Here is a 20,881-nt window from a genome sequence, read left to right on the forward strand (position 1 = left end):
AACCAAGGTTGCTACAGACCAATCTCCTTGCTTGACTCCAAGGTTAAAAGCGGCGGGCATGTGATTTTGGTGCATCTGCAAGCCCTGGGCAGAAGAAACTCAGGTTTCATCAGATTTACAATATGGTTTCCGTGAGGGGCTGGGCACAACAGAGCAGTGTCTAAATTTGGCCATGCTAATTGGGAAATACACAAGGGCAAAAAAGGGTAGATTGTTCCTGGTCTTCGTGGACCTAACCGCGGCTTTTGATTCTGCTAGGCACGATAGACTATGGGAGGTCTTTGAGGGTTGACCCACACATTATTCTTTTTTAAGAAACCTTTATAACGGTGCATCAGCCAGTGTGCTTTTTGGCGTAGGGAGTGAGCGTACGGCTGCCTTTGCCTTTAGGAGGGTGGTTCACGAAGGTCTGCATGATGGTCCCATTCTTTTTTAACTTGTATATCAATGGACTAGGCGACGTATTAGTCAGTAGTGCACAAGATCTCCTTCAAGTTGCTGGTCGACCCCATTCCGGTTCTTCTTTATGCGGACGATACAGTTTTAATGGCAAGAAGCTAAATTGGTATCCAAAGGATCCTTGACTGTTTCCAGTTTTCATATAGTATCTTAGTCTTAGTACCAATATATCTAAGACGTTTGTAATGAGATGCGGTCAAGGGACCATGAGACCAAAAGATATATTTGTGGATAGTCAGAAGCTAGTCTCAACGCACGAGTTACTTACCTTCGGTAACAATATATCTGTAAGAAACAGTAGTTAGTATTAGATTCTTTACTGTAGAATACCCCCAGGCGTCAGACTGGATCCGGAAACTTTTGAGTAGCAGTACCCTTGCGCGTCGGTAGGCGTCGTCTGCGGCTCTGCGCCCGTCGTCGGCGTCTTTGGCGCCGGGATGACGTTGCCGGAGTACTTAGACGCCACCCTCGCGCGCTGGTGTCGGTTCTTATACACTGCTTTTCCGCGCCAGATAACCCAGAGCCATGAAAAAAAACAACACTGGTGCCATGAAACTAGGGCCCTGAAAGGGGATAACCTTAACCCTAGATATCGGTTCGCAGAACGGGGAGGGTGGGTGGGGCGGTAAGGAATCTAATACTAACTACTGTTTCTTACAGATATATCGTTACCGAAGGTAAGTAACTTGTGCATCTGAAAGAAACAGGTTAGTATTAGATTCCTTACCTTAGAATAGATACCCCAGCAATACCAACCCCTGTGTTAGGTCTGCGAACCAATGATCACACCAGAAAGTCCTGGAGAACGGAACGGCCGAAAAAGCCATCTCTCCGGACTTGGCTGTCCAGTCAGTAGCGTCTTGCGAACGTGTGCAGCGAGGCCCAAGTAGCTGCCGGACAGATGTCCTGCAAGGGGACTCCCCGGCCCAGGGCAGTAGTAGCCGCCGTGGCCCATGTGGAATGGGCACGAAGCCCTCCAGGTGGCTCCTTTCGAGCCAAAGAGTAACAAGCCTTGATGCACAAGACGACCCATCGAGAAATGGTTCGTTTGGGCACCGCCCGTCCCTTCTTAGCACCCACGTAACCAACAAAGAGTTGGTCATCCACCCGGAACTGGCGTGTGCGATCCAGATAGAATGAGAGCGCACATTTTGGGTCCAGCCAGTGGAGCCTCTCTTCCTGTTTCGAGGGATGCGGAGGCGGAAAGAAGGTGGGCAAAGTGATGGACTGCCCAATGTGGAAGGCTGTGACTACCTTGGGCAGGAAAGAGGGACGTGTACGCAACACAACATTGTCCGGATGGACTGAAAGGAAAGGAGGCTTAGAAGAAAGGGCCTGGAGCTCACTCACTCTCCTGGCAGAGGTGATGGCAACCAGGAAAGCGGTCTTCAGAGTAAGGAGGCGAAGAGGACAGTTATGAAGTGGCTCAAAGGGAGCGCACATCAGAAAAGTTAGAACAAGGTTCAAGTCCCACTGAGCCATCACAAAAGGAAGTAGAGGAAACATATGAGTGATGCCCTTCAAAAACCTATTTACAACTGGGGACTTGAACAAAGAGGGCTGATCAGGTAGCCTTAAGAAGGCGGGAATGGCCGAGAGGTATCCCTTCAGAGTGCCCAGAGCAGAGCCCTGCTGAGCAGGGCTCTGCCCCTGGGGAACCAAAGCCTTTGCTGTGCACCATGCCACAAATTTGTTCCACCTGCAGGAGTATACCGATTTTGTGGAGGGACGCCTGGCTGCCAGAATGACATTACAGACTTCAGGAGGCAAGTCAAATGGCCTCAACTGCCGCCGCTCAATCTCCACGCATGTAAGTGGAGACTGCACAGGTTCGGGTGGAGGACCGTCCCCTGCAACTGCGACAGAAGGTCCTCCTGAAGAGGCAGACGAATCGGGGGATCGACAGACATGCTGAGGAGCTCGGGATACCAGAACCTCCGTGCCCAGTCCGGAGCCACAAGGATGACTTGGGCCCGGTCGCTCATCTTCTTCAGCACTCTGGGCCGAAGTGGTATAGGCGGAAAGGCGTACAACAGACCGCAACTCCACTCGCGACGAAAAGTGTCTCCGAGCGAGTGCCGCCTTGGAAATTTCAACTTGCAGAACAGATGACATTGTGCGTTCTCTTCTGTGGCGAATAGATTTAACCAAGGTTCTCCCCACTGCCGAAAGAGGCCTTGCGCCACGTCCGAGTGCAGGTGCCATTCGTGATCCAACATGCACCGGCGGCTGACGTTCAGGCAACCTGCCAGGTGTTGAACCACCAGGGTCACGCCCTGATGTTCCAGCCACTGCCAGAGTCGTAGAGCCTCCTGGCAAAAAGGTCCACGACCCCACCCGCCCTGTTTGTTGCAGTACCACATGGCGGTGGTGTTGTCCGTAAACACCTGCACTACACTCCCCCGGACAGAGGGGAGGAATGCCTTCAGTGCAAGACGGATCGCCCGCAGCGCCAGAAGGTTGATATGGAGCTGGGACTCTGGTCTCCGCCTCTCCCATGTGGCCTCCCAGCCCTGGAGGGACGCGTCCGTCACAAATACGTGCTCCAGTTGGGGTAGGGAGAGGGATCTGCCTCTGACCCAATCGCAGTCCGTGAGCCACCACTGCAACTGTCTTGTAGTGCCCTCCGAGATCAAGACATGGTCGGACAAGTTGCCCTGATGCTGGGCCCACTGAAACTTCAGGTCCCACTGCAGAGCCCGCATCCGCCACCTGGCGTGATGCACCAGAAGGATGCAGGAGGCCATCAGCCCCAGAAGTCGCAGCGTCAACCTGACCGAGACTCGGGATAAAGGCTGAAAGATCGGAATCAGAGCCTGAATATCCTGAACCTGCTGCTCGGGAGGAGAAACCTGAAACTGCGCCGAGTCTAGAACTGCTCCAATGAAGAGGAGCTTCTCAGAGGGGCACAGGTGTGACTTCGGCACATTGATGGAGAACACCAGCTGGTGCAGGAGGTCGGCCGTAGTCTGGAGGTGGCTAATGACTGTCGTCGCGGTAAGGGAAGGCTGAAACCCCTAACCTGCGCAGATGAGCTGCGACCACCGCTATCACTTTCATGAACACCCATGGGGCGCTGGTAAGGCCGAAGGGGAGCACGGTAAACTGAAAGTGCTTGTGGCCTACCGTGAACCACAGGTAACGCCGGTGGGCCGGCAGGATGGGGATGTGGAAGTACGCATCCTGCAAGTCCAACGCTACCATCCAGTCTCCTGGGTCCAGGGCAGCTAAGACCTGAGCCTGAGTCAGAATCTTCAACCTCTCCTTCCGGAGGAAGCCGTTAACCTTCCTGAGGTCCAAGTTAGGGCGTAGGACCCCTTTGCCCTTCTTGGGAACCAGAAAATAGTGGGAGTAACAACCACACCCTACTTCTGGCCCCGGAACGCGCTCGATGGCCCCCTTGGCCAAGAGGGCCGTAACTTCCTCTCGCAGAAGATTCAAGTGATCCCTGACACGCGGTGGTACTGCGGTGGCATGGCTGGAGGGGTTGCCTCGAAGGGGAGGGAGTAGCCCCTTCGGACGATTTGCAGCACCCACCTGTCCGATGTGATGGCGAAACCTGTCCCCCACTGGCATCTCGTGGGCCTGAAACCTCGGACTAGGAGGGCTTTGAGGCAGATGCTGCGGGGGTGGATGTGGACTGGCCTTGCCGTTGTCCCCGGGCACCGCCACGGCGGTTACCATGTCCGCCACCGTGTTGGATGGTAGTCTGCGGCCCGTGGCTGGCAGGACGTGTGGGGGCGCCCCTCCTGTGGCGACGAAAGGCAGCAGATTGCTGGCATGGGGCCGACAGGCCCAAGGACTTGGCCGTAGCCCTGGAGTCCTTAAAGTCTGCCTTGTCGCCAAAGAGGAGACAGCCATCAAACGGCATGTCCATAAGAGTGTTTTGGACATCTGCCGAAAAGTTGGCGGACCTCAGCCAGATGTGGCGATGAATCGCCACCGTCGTTGCCTCGCTCTACCCAGCAAGTCTGTTGTATCCAGCCCACATCTGATGGAGTACCGTGCCGCATCTCGACCCTCCGCAAGGGCTTGGTCGAGTTTAGTCCGGGCCTCCTCGGACATTGTGGCAGCACGGCCGAGACCGTGTCCCACAGAGAGTGGGTATAACCGCCCAAGAGGCACGCGGTGTTAACTGACTGCAATCCCAAACTCAGGGAGGAGAACATCTTTTTGCCATACTGTTCGTACCTCTTGGATTCCCAATCGGGGGGGGGGGGGGCGTCAGGAATGCGGTCTGGGATTTAGAGGCCTAGATGACCAGACTCTCGGGGTGGGTTGGGTGGACAGGAAGCAAGGGTCGCCCGAAGCCGGGCGGTGGCGTCTGGCCACGTTCCCATCTACAGGGTAACTGTAGCAGGCCTGGACCAGGTGCCCAGAAGAACGTCCGATAAGGCCTCATTAAACGGCAACAGAGGCTCGGCAGAGCTTGCTTGTGGTTTAAAGACCTCAGTGAGGAGGTTAGTCCTCACGGCCACGACGGGGAGTTCAAGGGATAAGGCCTTGGCCGCCCGCGTCAACACCACACTATAGGCAGCCCCCTCCTCCGTAGCCACGGTAGGAGGGGAGACAAAACCAGTGTCTGGCGAAGTGTCCAGACCACTGGCGTCCCCAAGCTTACCTGCCCAGTCCTGATAAGGCTGGCACTCTCGTGCCAAAGGGTCCACAGACCCCTCCCAATCCTCCTTGCCACCCATCTCCTGGTACTCCGGGTCAAAAAATGGGGCCGGGTCATAGAAGAAGAAATCTCCCATCGGCGTTGTAAGCGGCGTCAAGCGACGCCGCTCCAGCGTCGGAACCGGACCGAGGGGGGGACTGGGGACGGCATCGACCGAGGTCGGCGCCGGGGGCGACACCCTAGGGACTGGCGCCGGCGAGGTCGTAAGGTCAACCGGCGATGACCCGGATCCGGATCCCGCTTGGGCTCCCAGTCGGGGCCGCTTGGCCCGAAGGCCCCGCGGTACCCGACGGAGGAGTGAGCGACCTCATGGCCACAAGGAAGGCCTCAATCTCCCCCGGCATCGCGTTCTGCCCAGGGACCGGCAGATATGGAGCAGGGCGCAACGCCTGCGGCTCCTGCGGAGCCGCGGGGCAGTGTCGCCCGAACTCCCGGCCGCGTCACGCGAGCGTCGGGGGGAGTCGGAAGAGCGATGTCGCCTCTTCGACTTCTTGTGCCTCTTACCTGAGGACTTGGAGCTCGAGGACTGGTGACGATCCTCCGAGCCGTAAAGACTTCGACAGGGACCGCTCCCGCCTAGCCTTTGACGTCAAGGCCCGGCAGTCGGGGCACGACTTATCGTCGTGGTCGGGCCCCAGGCAATGAAGACACCGGCGATGGGGGTCGGTAACCGACATCAGTCGGTTGCAGTCGATGCAGGGCTTGAACCCGGGCATCCCTACCGGCACCGTCGGAGTCGTTCGACTTCGAAAAATGATCAAAAGAGATCAAAAAGTTTAGTCAAAAGTGACTAAAAGGGTATCACTGTTCCCGGATCGGCGCTTGCTGGCGTGGAAAAAATAGGAACTGACGTCAGCGCGCGAGGGCGGCGTCTAAGTACTCCGGCGACGTCATCCCGGCGCCAACGACGGACGCGGAGCCGCAGACAACGCCTACCGACGCGCAAGGGTACTGCTACGCAAAAAGTTTCCGGATCCAGTCTGACGTCTGGGGGTATTCTAAGGTAAGGAATCTAATACTAACCTGTTTCTTTCAGATTAAGAGTTTCTCATACCTCGGAGTACAATTTAATCACAATGACTCATGGGCTCAAACCATAACTATGAAAACATTGGTGTTCATTCGGTCATCCACCGACCTAGCAAGTTTTTCAAAGAAATTAGGAAGAACACCACCGAGGAACTCCTACAAATATACAAAGCATAATGCACTACTTCAGTTATGTATGGAGCAGGGTGTGGGGCCTAGCTAACACTATGTTGTTGCAACAAGTTGAAAACAAAATTTTAAGATTTATTCTATCAGTTCCACCAAGTACCTCCTCTCATGTTTGCCACAAGGAGCTGGGTCTCCTTTTTATCTCTGACCTTAATAAAATAGAATCAATACTGCTGCGGCACAGTATCTGGTCAACGGAACAGACACAGCTAAATAGGGAGCTTCTGAAGGACTGTCTTAAATTAGACGGGGATTTAAAGATTACTTGGGTCAGGTTTGAGTGTGACTTTATGATTTAGGTCACCCAGAATACTTTACCGACCCCACGACCCTGCAGGCAATCCCTAGAAAAGTCCTTAAAAAGGAGGGTTTATGCTTGTTGGAAACTGTTAGATTGTCAGGAGAACTCTTAAAGCCTAGTGTTAGTCAGCACCAATTATTATTAAGTACACTAAGAATGGAGCCATATTTGTCATTTGTGCCAAGTACCTATGATAGAATGTTATTGACTAGGCTTAGGTTCAATACTGTCCACAGACTAGTGACTCTGCCTAAAATGAACGACCGATCGCGACAGTTACCACTGACAACCAATCTTCTCAGTCCACTTTACATTTAGTCCTTTTTTGTAAATTGTACTCAGAGTTAAGGAAAGTGTGGTTAATCCCACTTTTAAAATCTCAGGGGCTGAGGCAATGTCACCCTGCTTTGATAAAACTACAGTTCCAGGAGAATGAACATGTAGCATGGAGGATAGCCATGTTTTTAAAGAGAGTGCTTTGACTAAGAAAACGTTTTATTAACGATGAATTCCAAACATAAATGAACCACCTCTCTATATTTGTATGGTCTTTTAATTAACAAAATGTGTATGTATTTTATAATGACCAAATTGTACTGATTATTGCGATTGTTTTTGTTTTTTAATTCATGAATTTTATTGGAAAATTGATTATTTTAATGCTTTTATGATTATTAAAAAATAACAGTCAAATAAAGCTTTCCTTGGCTTGACTTGAGTTAAGCACACAGCAGTGGAACTTTCAAAAGTGAGTGAGACTGTAGGCCTCACTTCAGTGACACAGGTTAAAAAGGGCCAGTTCACTCCTACTGATCACTGCACATTATGCTGTCACCACCATACTCGTACTGCTTAACTCCTGGCGAAGACAGAAGCCTTAGACGGTGCGCCTCTCCCAGTCCGGCAATACCGCAATCTGTGAGACAGGCCTATGTCATGGCGCTCATGCATGTTTCGTGTTTGCCTATAATAAAAATCAGCATTAGGAATGCAGACATCAGTACAGTTGGGCACTCCGGACAGGGGTGCACGTTCATCACCATGCAGAGGACTTTTCCGTCTCAAAATACGCAGCTACTTAACAACAGATTTCATATGAACCCTTGGGTATGATGCAAGAAAAATGGAGGTTGGACTGTCTTTTTAACCCAAACCCTAATTTTTTGACTATGGTTATTAAGAAACGATTAGATCATTGAGAGAGCTAGTCTGGCTGTGCCCACCCATAGTTCTAGCCTTTCTAGAAGAATTGCATGGTCAACAGTATAAAAAAAGTGTCCCTAGCATCAAAAAAGCTTTAAAATGAAACCTGTGGGTATAAAATACTACACTTTAAGAGGTTATTTTAGCCTTATAGTAGAACATGTTTGCTATTGGTAATACAATGTGGTGGTAGTGGGTGTAAGCACACTCTGAAGCCCAAGGAAAGCATAGAAGATCTATTTATACGGTTTTAGTCTGCCTTTCACAAAGGGAGATTCTCTCTCACATTGAGTGTCTCTCTCGCACACAGATGAAAGATTCTCCCAGGGGTCTTTTATTGCAGGGCCATCACTTGAAGAGAAAGTCAGGTAAAGCTAAAAGCTGTCTGTTGTAAGGCAACACCTAACGAGCATTTACAATACAATGGTTTCGCCTTTGGAAAAGTTAGAGCTATTGGCATTGTAAATGACAACATTTGTATTTATGTGTTGGTTTTGAAAACAGATAAATAAATGGCATTGTCATTTACATTGCCATTAGCTTAATCTCTGCAGTCAGTCTGCAGTCCCTAGCACTCCATAGTCACTCTGCACTCCCTAGCACTCCCTAGCCCTCCCTAGTCACTCTGCACTCCCTAGCACTCCCTAGTCCTCCCTAGTCACTCTGCACTCCCTAGCACTCTGCACTCCCTAGCACTCTGCACTCCCTAGCACTCCCTAGTCACTCAACACTCCCTAGTCACTCTGCACTCCCTAGTCACTCTGCACTCCCTCGTACTCCCTCGCACTCCCTAGCACTCTGCACTCCCTTGCACTCTGCACTCCCTTGCACTCTGCACTCCCTTGCACTCTGCACTCCCTAGCAGTCCCTAGTCACTCTGCACTCCCTAGCACTCCCTAGCTTTGTGCAGTCACTCTGCACTCCCTAGCACTCTGCAGTCACTCTGCACTCCCTAGCACTCCCTAGCACTCTGCACTCCCTAGCAGTTGGGTACAGGTGCTTTCAGTCGGCTATGGTGAGGTGTCTGTCAGATTTCACTTGGTATTTTTGCATGCATACACAGACAAAAACACAAATTCTCATCTCAGTTTTGAAAGCCCTAAAATGATTTGGTTATTTTACAAAATATTATTTCCCCATACTTAGTCCCCCTACTGACCCGCATCCATCTCTCTTTCTACTGCTCCTAATTCCCCTCTTTGAGTCCTGCCATCATGTAATATATTTTAACATTATATGCCAGCGTGATTATGGGGAAATCTGAAGCTCACCCACTCCCCCTAATCTTACTAATCAAGCAACGCCTCTGTCAATGAAGGCTAACACGTGGTTCACACAAAAATAACCAAGCGAGAATTACTACTCTGAGGCAGAGCTAAAGTGCGTTCTATATACATTTTAGTGAATTTGTAACAAAAGGTCTGTAAAACAAAGAGATGTGTCTTTGACCAGACCAAAAACATGATACTCATGGCACCTTGTTGTTTTGTCCACTAGAAGATAGAAAGATTTTAAAAATGCCAATAAGGAGGGGGATTGCTTGTGTGGTAATGGAGCATAGATTGAGATGCAAAGTCGTACTAGCGGCCACTCTTTCCTCTAGCAGAGACAGCAAGCGGTTCAGGTGGTGCATACTACGATATGGTGCGTTGCTTTAGGTTGTGCAGTAGGTGAAGAGGCTGAGGCACGGGTCCCAGAGGTTCTCACCTAACTCTACCCTTTTGCGTATTTCACCGGTCAGACATTTCCTTTCTTGCATAAAGGCCTCTTACTAGGTTACCGCACGAGGCCTGCGGAATACAAGATGTAGAGCAGGGATTTAAATGTGATGAAAAACTGGGGAGTATCTCAAAGGGGCGTGGCCTATGGAATTAAGGCCCCGGCTTAAACACCCCTAAACTAAAAATCTGTGCTTAGCATAATGTGCCGCTGGACTGATATTTTGCTGTTTCGGTCATTGCATGCAGATATCAAGATACAACAAGTAACATTACACATAGTGATCACATAAAGAGTACACAGCGCCAAAGCCACGGTCTCGGTTATCCTCCACACATCTCACATAGGCAGAGGAAGTCTGCGTAAAAGCACTTTAGCTTGCTGCTTTAAGTTGCACTGATCACGAATCCAGAAGTAATCAGTCTCCAGATTGGATAAATATATGTTTCTGTCAGTCAGGCTTGGCAGCGTTTATTTAAGTTCATCTCTCCTTAAAAGAAAACAAAAAGCCGACTATGGTGAGAGAGCGAATTGATTTTCTCCAGCTTGAACAAGGCAGGCAGAGCCCGAAACCGAATAGAAAGCGAAGTTCCATTATCAGCAGAAATGGGGTGGCAGCTGGGAAGTCATTAACGTGAAAATGAAGATGGCGAGCACGCGCCGCTGTTCATTCTGCCCCTCGCTGGTGAGCGTCGCGCCGGCTCATTGGCCCCCACAAACCTGAATTTGAAAACCATCTTTTTTCAGCTCTGTTATCGGCAAAGAAAACCTGCAGGAATGTTTGATGGAAGCTGATGGAGCGTTTTATTTTGGTATCTGCTGATTCCTCATGGGGACAGTAGCCATCCCTGGCGGCTTCCGTCGCTGGCAGTGTTTTGGGTATAGGTGACAGGACAAAAGAGACGTGGGTTTCTATAGTTTAACGTAAGTGCTCACAAAAAAATACAGAAACGGCTAGGCAAATTGATGGACACGGACAGCGGGAGGGGGGAGTGGGAACGGGCACACGGACAGCGGGAGGGGGGGCGGGAACGGGCACACATGGACAGCGGGAGGGGGGTCGGAAAAGGGCACACGGACAGCGGGAGGGGGGGCGGGGGAAGACAGGACAGCAAGCACTCACCAAGGACGACTTCTTCCGGCGGCGGTCGGCGGAATGACAAAAAAAAACCTCCCCAAAAAAAAACACGCCCACAGCCGCATGACGTAGCGAAAAGCCTAAAAATCGGCGGAACGCCCACGAATCTGCTCGCAGAATGACGAGCAGATCTCTCTTCCAATGGCTAGCCTCCATTTATGGAGCTAGCCAATAGAAAGAGAGGGCGGAACAAAGTCATTAGATTTCGCCTGCGCGAAAGGCTGCTTGCGCAGCTTTCGACAGGCGAAACCTAAAAAGGACACCATCAGATTATCGCTTATTCTAGTGCAGCTGCACATGCTGTCCACTCTTCTACCGCCTACTGCTGAAAAATTAAAGCGTGTTATTTTAAAGTCCTTTGCAGCTTCAGGCATGACTAGAACGACCCATGACCCGTGGCTGCAGTCCAGTTAGGTGCAGCTCCGGTCTTCGCCGGGATGCAAATCCTTCTGGCGTGAAGATAACCCCCCGCCACGAGCCTAAGAGGCTTTTTGTATCATTCGCACAAATTCTGCATCATTTCACCAAGTGCAGGGAATACATGAAGAAGTCCCTGTGCACCAATTACATACAAGTTTGTAATTGTTATTATCCTTCCCGCCTTTTTCGCCAGTGACGCCTTACCGTGTGTCACCGATAAGGTGAGGTCTGTCCTGGTCCTGATGAATGCTGAGCTGAATTGTGGCTCAAGATAGCAGAAACATGTCGACCTATTTTTGTATATTTATTTGTATAGGACATTTTGGTTCAAACTAATTTCCTTTATGTCCGTCTCTTTTTTCACTGTTTTTAACAGAGTCAGAGCTACCCCTTCATTAAAAGAGTTTGGGGAGTAGCCCGTACTCCTTTTTAAATCACTCTCTTATCACTGTTGGATATTATTTTCCAAATAAGAACCCAATGAAGACAACTGGCAACCGACTTTCAGTTGGTGCCTGAGGGTTCTTCTTTTTCCTACACTATGCATGTATAACCCACTCCAGTATTGTCCTCTTGGGTCTGTCACTCGGGCCTAGCTGGCAGTAATTTCTTCAATCTTGATTTCACTACCTTTTACCTGTTCTTTTCCTTTTTGTATTTTGACCGTTCTAGTCACTCTTCTGTTGATTTGTATAATAGAACGACCCATGATCAAGTTCCTGAACTCACACAGCAGCCAGACAATGTCCCCTTGGAGAGGAAAAAACATTCTGCCATCAGAGTCAGACACATGCACACATGCAGCCCTTGCAGAGGATGCCACAAATAAAGCAGATATGAGGAAAATACAAGGGCTGCCCACAATGAACATCACAGGTGCCATATGCAGAAGGTGCCTATGCAATAATATATAATAGAAACAGCCACTCAAAAACACGACTGTAATTTGAAACCCAAAAAACACAACACAGTTTTCGACAATCAGTATTTTATAAAACAGCACATTGAAGAAACATGTTGAAAATATTGAGGAGTGAAGGAAAGAGCCTCATTTATCAGTCACAATAGGTCTCTTGGAATGTTTGACAATATCTATTAGTTGTTTACGTTTATTTGTTTACTGCCACAGCCGCAGGGACATCAGTGGCACCAGTCACTAATCAAGGGTAATACTTGATAAATACTTACGAAGGACCCTTGGAGGCTGAAGGTCGCATTTTGCGCCGACACGTTGTAGCTAGGCAGTGGAGGTCTGATGCATATGGAGTGATTGTGGGTCTGGAAGGTACATAGGGAAGCAGTTATGTGAAGGCACAGCGGGAGAATCACCAAAGTACAGATAATAACCAATTAATGTATATTTCTTACGTCATGCCACCATTACAGAAACTCAGCCCTGCTTACCATTGTCTCGATGATGATCGTAAGGTTTCCCTGACCATCTGTCAAGGCCACATAGCTGCCACCTTTCTCTAAATGGCCAACGGTCCGCAGGTAGTGCCAACCTCTCTGGGTGAACTGAGTAGTGTGTGCTACAACATAAAACAAAAGACACAAGCAAGGACAATTATGCTTCAGTCTCAGGCCACCTGTCTTGAGGCAAAAGTAATAGAAACATGTAGGTTTCAAAATAGAGCATTCCATAGATATGCATCTTAACCAGTTTGCTGCTGCCGTCGGCCAACGGCCATCGCGAGCACTACCTCGGTAGAGCCGCGCAGGTCCGTTGGCCGACGCGGCCTCGCCCGCTTAATAGAACGTTCTGCACTGGCACGGAACGTTCTAAGCAGCAAACGGGTTAATTAATATTTATAATAACAACATACTGTTCCTCCCACCATTGCTGCTTAGAGCCTGTATGGGTATGGAGACTCGCATTTCGTAGAAATGGTGTGCATCTTTTATTGACACAAAACTGTATAAACAGTATATATGGTAGAATGTCACAAGCATGAGCGAACAAGGAATTGGTGTCTCGTTTTACGGGTCTGGCTAGAGCTGCTGCTGTAATGAATTTCAGGGAGCAGTGCTCCACATATGGAGAGTAGTGGCTTGGTTTACTTAGACCAGTGCTTAATTTGTGCCGGTGGTTTCCGGTGCTCAGCACCAGCACTTAATTGCCAGTACCGTCTCTAGTGACAGTCCACCACATGGTGGCACTGTCTTTCTTTTAATTTTGAGATGAGTACAACAACCCTTTATATTGTCAATACATTGGAAATAAATACTACTAGCATCTCATGCCATTATTATAGCTGTGTGTATCCTGAAATAGTCTGAATTGTTACAAATTAAGCACTGACTCAGACTACAACAATCTGCCCCACATTAAATAACAGCTATGGCTAAAAGCCCTAGTAAGTACCTGTGATCCAGATAGGCGGTGAGACGTCGTAATGCCCACTCCATGGCTCTTTGGCGGTCATTAGCCCTTCCCGTCCAAAGGGCAATTCTTCGTAGTAGCTCGCCACTAAATTCCAAGAGATGGTGCTGTGACAGAAATATGCTTTTCAATCACATTAAAATGAAAAAAGTACTAGAAATCACATCATCTGTCATCAGTAAAAATGCACTCAACAAGTATGCTGCAGTGAAACAATCCAAAACATACAAGAGTTTCCTCAAACAGAAATGTCATTCATATTCATTAACTTATTGGTAAGCAAGAGTTATCAGATAGTATGGGTCGTAGGAAATACTTAATAATGTCTTTCTGCAAGACAAATAATAGTTTATATTTTATACACTTCATTGAATGGAGGTTTGTTATGGTTATAAGCCAAATTGCACAAAACATGACATTATAAATGGCATCATCTGTGACATTATCAAGTACAAACAACAATGCAGTAAGGGTGTTTAATTCAACAACACCTCAATCTTGGATTTCCTGACTCAGCCCTGTGTGTAGCAGAACGAGAGTCTACAACTTGGACCTTAGTGAATTGAACTTTGCCAAACAAATGAAACACCTAACCAGGACTGGTAAAAAGGGAAGCCCACCTACTCCCCATCCCACAAGGAGGGAGGTGAGAGATTAATAACATCTCAAGCCATGAAATGTCATGAGTTCCCTTTAAGGGTGCTTTAGTGCAGACTGGTCACTGTAGTGACCACAGCCCTTCTTAGCCCATACTCATGGGATATCTGGGAGAGGACTGGAACATCGTTGATTATGATGATGCATTTTTTGGGGGGTAGAGGGGGGGACGGGCAAGGCGCTCTGACACTACATGCTAATCAACTTTTGGGCATCAGCCAGTTCCCATACGCAAAGTCCTTTTTCCCCCCGTTTACCAGAAAGGAAAGGAGAAAAAAAACCATTTATGGTCTAAGGGGGTAAGAAAGAGCCTGCACCTTGCATAAGAATGGTCACAGTAGATGAAAACGTGACAAAGGAGTAACCATCATACACAATCTGAGACAATACCACGTTCTCTTGCTTCAGTTGTCGCTGTTTAAAGCTGTTTTAATACAGAAATTCGAATTAAGTTTGGGATGTAATGGTTGATGAGTGTGGAGAACAAGGCTGTGATTAAGATTGTTGAGAGAAGGATGGGAATAGATTATATAGTGAATACGAAAACGTCTGCCCTTCATTACCAGTTCTTTTACTGGTTAGAAAGGACACCCATGATGAGGAGCTTGAGGATTTTGTGAAAGACCTGTCGCTAGGGACCTATTAAACCAGGATTAGACCAAGAACTGATGGAGGAAGAGATCTCTGCTGCAACTAGGCAGCTGAAGGGAGAGAAAGCCCCAGGCCCTGATAGATTACAAGCTGGACTTTATAAAGGCATGTAACACAAGTTAGCTTCTCACCTTCTCAATTTATTTGAAGGCTAGTGGAGGACGGATCCTTGCATGCTTTCAGACACTGTTCTGTATGTCTCCTTTTGGGGGGGCACCATTGGTCAAGTATTGGCTACTGGGCCTCAACCGTGGGGGTTACGATTGTTTGCCTTGGATGTCCGACTGTCAGTATGGCTCTGCAAACTGGGCCAAATGCAACCCCTAAAGCACTTGGCTCACTTGGCAGTGATGGCGATTAGTAGCCGGCTTTTCAGGGAGGAAGGTTGAGGGTTCTTACATTCAGCACTCAATAAATAGTGATTACCATAATAAAGAATTATCCAACCCAATGCTTGACTTTCACGAAGAAAAATACTTTAATGAACACTAGAGCTAAATACTAAACATATGAAAATGTAGACCATGCAATTTAGTGTCGTTGAGGTAGAGTATGTCTGAGACGCTTCCTGCAAATAGCTCCAGTTACTCAACTATAGTCTAGGTGCTTGCTTTCCCGGTTCAATACTTCGCGTGATTAGGCTCAGTTGCAGACCCCCCCCCCCCCCCCCCCACCCCTCACCAACTCTTGATTGTGCAGTCTTTCTTTTCGGTTTTCTGTTTCTTATCCAACGAGTCTTTCAATGAGTTGCCTGCCAGCACTCTCAGGCAGCCACCCTGCTCCTCCACTGCTCATATGCTCTCATCTAGACAGAGCACAAACTGGCGGTTCTTCTCACCCTCATCAGTGGTCGTGTGGGCGATAATGCACCGCCTCCAAGCTGTCACTCAGGAAAAGTAACCTAACAGAACATGTGTATTTGTAAAGCGCACGTTCACCCAATGGTATCTTGGCACTGAATAACATGATTATTGTTACCCAACTCAATGGTACTCATTTAATCAACCTCAGAAGGAGGAAAGGCTGAGTGTACCTGCTGGGATTTGAACCTCTGACCATGAGATCAAACACAGAACTCTACAGTGGACGCATTAGTCCACTAAGTCACCAGACCAGCAAAAGCCACTTCATGTCTGGCAAGCTGGCTGTTAGGCAGCCACCAACTCTTGCTGCAAAGCAGTCCAAGTCCTCTGCAGAGCACTCCTTTCCCTGGTAATACAGAGCTTTGAACTGAAACAACACTTTAGTTACTGGGTCCCACTTTCATTTATCAAAATCAGACTGGAAATGTGTATCCACTGCATGCATGTTCAGGACCGGTTTGAGGGGGTTCTCATTTCAACTGTCCATTATAGGCTGATCTAAAGACACCCTTTGAGTACAGTAATGGCTCTCACAGATAGCTAGTCTACAGCAAACAGTGCCACAAAAGAGGTGCAAAGAGGTGTCTTTCTGCACCTGGCTGTCGTCCAGTAAACTGAATGGGTGTTCAGAAAAAGACAAAAGGTCTGGGCTCCTCCAAAGGAACCCCTTCACCTTACAAAACACATCATGCAGCTCCATCCTTCATCCCCTAACATCTGCCAAATGGCAGAGCTTCAGGAACTCATCAGCAGCTCCTTGCCCAGAAAAAGGCTAATTGAATTTCTAAAGGAGTACTTTGCCTCCTCTGCCCCTACTTCAGTGCTAAGTCTCCTTTCTGCAGCTTCAGTAATATCAGAAACACACTTCCACTGCTTGGGCGAAAAAAAACTCACCCATCTTGTTGCAAAAGGTCAAGGACATTCAAAAAGGATCCCACGGGCCTCCATGATTCTGGTTTACTCACACAAACCATGTATGTACTACAAAGGCTCCAAACAAACAAACAACATACACCTGGGATGTTGTTCCTAGGATCTAGGTAAGTGCACAGAAGTAGGCCAACAGGGCTCCACTACTGTGAGACAATTACAAAGGTTTTAGGCCATATAATGAGGGGCTTTACTGTGCCCAGTGTAACACCTGGTCACAACAATAGATGCACAAACACAGTATGCTGCCACCACCGCTTTATGTACTAAACCCATGAAAGGAACATAAGACTACTCTCTATACAATGAGGGCAAGCTTAGTGCATCCGTCCAGGTCATAGGAGATGCGCAGGACCTCTCTCATGCCGAGGGACAGCATAGGCCACTGTGCACACACTGGATTAATGAAATATTAGACAATAAAAAACACGGATACCAGCTACATGCAGTCAGGCACTTAGGGGAATAGGATTCAGAATAGGGGGTGGTGATGAACAGAGTGTCTGAATTAAGCAGACCACTCTTACCCAGTCCAAAGATCAGGGCTTGATCCATCACCGTTATTTAGCTCACTGCCTCATCCCAGCTCAGAACCTGGCTATATGCAAATTAGTCTGTCCCTGGCCCAGTGCATCATGGGAACAGGGCAGACCAAACTACCAAGCCAATTCTTCACCAGAAAGGAGACAAGCTACCGGGGACCGGTTTCTGGCATTTGAGCCTCGTCGGCCCGGCTTGCTTGAATCCTGATGGAGCAGTGAGCAAGGGACTCATGTCTGAGTATACCCTGCAACACCTATAGTGGCCAAAAACGATTCAGAAAAGGGGGTGGTGATGAACAGAGTGTCTGAATTAAGCAGACCACTCTTACCCAGTCCAAAGATCAGGGCTTGATCCATCACCGTTATTTAGCTCACTGCCTCATCCCAGCTCAGAACCTGGCTATATGCAAATTAGTCTGTCCCTGGCCCAGTGCATCATGGGAACAGGGCAGACCAAACTACCAAGCCAATTCTTCACCAGAAAGGAGACAAGCTACCGGGGACCGGTTTCTGGCATTTCAGCCTCGTCGGCCCGGCTTGCTTGAATCCTGATGGAGCAGTGAGCAAGGGACTCATGTCTGAGTATACCCTGCCACACCTATAGTGGCCAAAAACGATTCAGAAAAGGGGGTGGTGATGAACAGAGTGTCTGAATTAAGCAGACCACTCTTACCCAGTCCAAAGATCAGGCCTTGATCCATCACCGTTATTTAGCTCACTGCCTCATCCCAGCTCAGAACCTGGCTATATACAAATTAGTCTGTCCCTGGCCCAGTGCATCATGGGAATAGGACTGTATAGCATTCAGGGGACGTTATTGTCCCAATAAGAGTGGATTTGCAATCTGACATGAAAAAAAGATCCCTAAACCTGGGAAACCCATAGAAGGTCTCCCTTCATATAGACCTATCACATTACTAAATATAGGAACTAAAATCCTGGCTAAGATCCTGACCAATTGACAGAATGGGGTAATGAGATTGCCATTCCACCCATTCCAGTCTTATTTTATTGTTTTTAACACTACACCATTGAATTATAGACTTCTCCATTGTTGTACGGCATATGCTAGAAAGACTGCTGAATGCGCTCTGATATTGTCAAGTGAGAACGCGAAGGTTTCTGACTCCATTGAGTGGTCTTTTTTGCACACTGTATTTGAAAGGATGGCCGTACGCTCGGCAAGTGTTTCCTGGATCAAGCTGCTCTATGGAAGACCAAGGGCTTGATTGAGAGTGACCGGTGTTATGGTGTGTCAGAGTGATTTGTGCAGAGGTATCAGACAGGTGTGTCTTTTCCTCCTGCTCATTGTCCTTATTATGGAGCCTTTAGCTTGCTGAGTTAGATCAGATGACTGATAACTGGTCTTAACTAAAACTCAACTTGACATGACCAAATAAACTTATTTTTAGAAGATTGTTTTATATCTTGCAGATCCCGAATCCTCTATATCCAGATTTGTTTAAGTCTTCAAGCTTCAATGTTGTTATTTCCGATTTTGGATCAACGGCTCAAAGTCAAACCCATTCCCTCCTTCAGATTCCTTCCCTGACCAGGAATCCGTCTTCCATTTTCATATTTCTAGACAGAAATTTAAATAATTAGGTATCTACATAGGTTAAGATGTGAAGGCTGTTATAAGAGAACATCTTGATTGCGTTCTGCATCACTTTAAAGTAGGCTTGGAACACTTAACATCACTCAGACTCTCCTTGCTATATTTTTTACATAACTTACATTTCTGAATCTCCGAAGAATTTTTCTCAAGGTCCTTGTGGCCACTCACACTCTCTTATTGGATTGATACCTCTAAAACAGCTGTGCCAACACACTGTATGGGTATTTATAATGGGGGTATTGTTCTTCCAAACATGACAAAATACTAATGGGCACCCTAACAAATGTTTGTGAATGGGTGATGTTTGACCCCCCTACAACAACCATGGCTGATGACAAAGCAACATGCTTTGAGCAGAAGTGGCTTTCCTACAGTTTTGTAAAGATGTCTGTAGCCCTGGGGAGATTAAACATTTTGTAGAGCTACTTGACACTTATAAACATTTTAACAGACATACTGACCCCCACAATGGGGCCACAATGGAACACATAGCGTTACCTGAACAGCTTGGGGGGAAGGCCACATCTCAGATCTATAAATCACTAATCAATAATATTCCTGATTCCTTGGCTAAGCAGAGAGCGAAATGGAGTATGTTCTCTTCTGTGATCTCAGAGGCAGAGTTTCAAAGCATGTCTTGAGGCAATGTTGCTAATCTTGAAGATTTTAGAACTGCATGAATATAAATGTTTAAAATAAAATTAAACTAACAAACTAAAAATGGGACAAACTTTGCACCTTGAGATACCTCGTTACCAAGCCTTCAATTGGAATTATGGCAGCAATCCGAACTGCACCCACCCAACTTTTTGGCATTCAGGAAATCACTTCAAACATATCTGCTCCACCAGCGTGGAGCTTCAAGACCTTCTGTGAGACTGGAATGAGGAGTGAGTTAAAGAGGCCATCCAGTGAATGATATCACAATATGACTCAAAGCACATGCAGTCATCACCAAAACAAAGGAGCCTTCTAAAATACCTATTCTTGGTGATTGTTAACGATGCAAGACTATGAAAAGAGCGGTGTTTTTTCTCTATGCAGGTTGGTCCCTTTAGGCAGGGCTTTAAGTGGGCTGGGTCTCACAGGAGCTGAGCACCTGCAGTTTTTTAAAGGGGACTTAAAACGGGTCTCTATCAGGCTCTATTTTGTGCCCTGGCACAGGCGGTCTGTTTTTTCCCGGACTGCAATGACAGCAGGCACATCGATGTGCGCATGCTCACACTGCTCACTTCTTACTAGTGGAGAAGTTATGGCATGTCGCTATGCCAGGTGAGTGTTGCAGGGTAAAGGCACTAATTCAAAGAGAGTAATTTTCTCTCTGGATTACCCAATCCCTTCTCTTTTTGAAACGCAGGAGCAGCAACATCGTCGTGGTGTCACCAGGGTTTTAAGTGGAAGCTTTTTCAATATTATAAACAAGCCACAGTTGTTGTTTATTTACCTTATTCAACTAACAACCACTGACACAGCCAATAGTCCAGAAAACCAAGTCCTGACTTGTTGGTATGATGTTACTTTTTGTATCATATATCTGGATGCAATGACAGAAACAGCAAAATACAAGTAGGGCGGCACACCACTAAGCTACCCACAGATTTTGCTTCCTTTTCTCGCAGAATGTTGAAATTATATCAGTCGATTTTTTTGCATATTTTTATTCAGATTCGGACATATTCTACATGTGACCTCCTCCGACCCGGCTAACTTTATTCAGTGCGAAACTAAATGAAACCCCACCCGTTAGGTCCTCACCAGGTTATGTTGGCGTTCACATAGTTCTGATTCAAGATTCGGGCCCAGCAGCCGCCACCCACGTCATCGTTGAAGGTGCTGTAATCCTCGGAAGCCCAGAGTTTCTTCCCCGTCTTTATAGCATCGGGAACGGTATGTGTGCCGGGGTAGTGAGCCCTATGTGGTAGTAAAGGGTTAACAGAAAGAAAGCGTAAAATGCAGAACAGTAACAAAGGGGAATCTCAAAGCATTAGTATGATAAAACAATCTACAAGCAAAGCGTCTATCCAATGTTTCTAAAAAGCGAACCCCTGACCCGCCTTGCACAAGGAGCCAATTTATTTCAGACTAGCAGGAGAACACTCCG

At 47.7% G+C, this 20,881-nt stretch overlaps 1 protein-coding gene across 2 annotated transcripts in view; it reads right to left on the minus strand.

The window, feature by feature from the left end:
* The window catches only part of GALC (galactosylceramidase), a 360,459-nt gene that overhangs the window by 42,277 nt on the left and 297,301 nt on the right, over nucleotides 1–20,881 (minus strand). For both annotated transcript variants that reach the window (XM_078660006.1, XM_078660007.1), the window contains exons 8-11: nucleotides 20,536–20,691; nucleotides 13,502–13,626; nucleotides 12,541–12,668; nucleotides 12,325–12,414 (exon numbers count right to left, since the gene is read on the minus strand). In XM_078660006.1, the coding sequence (XP_078516132.1) occupies nucleotides 12,325–12,414; nucleotides 12,541–12,668; nucleotides 13,502–13,626; nucleotides 20,536–20,691 (499 nt within the window). The remainder of the gene's footprint in view (nucleotides 1–12,324; nucleotides 12,415–12,540; nucleotides 12,669–13,501; nucleotides 13,627–20,535; nucleotides 20,692–20,881) is intronic.

Source organism: Lissotriton helveticus, chromosome 9 (genome assembly GCF_964261635.1).
Source record: "Lissotriton helveticus chromosome 9, aLisHel1.1, whole genome shotgun sequence".
Lineage (NCBI taxonomy): Eukaryota > Metazoa > Chordata > Amphibia > Caudata > Salamandridae > Lissotriton > Lissotriton helveticus.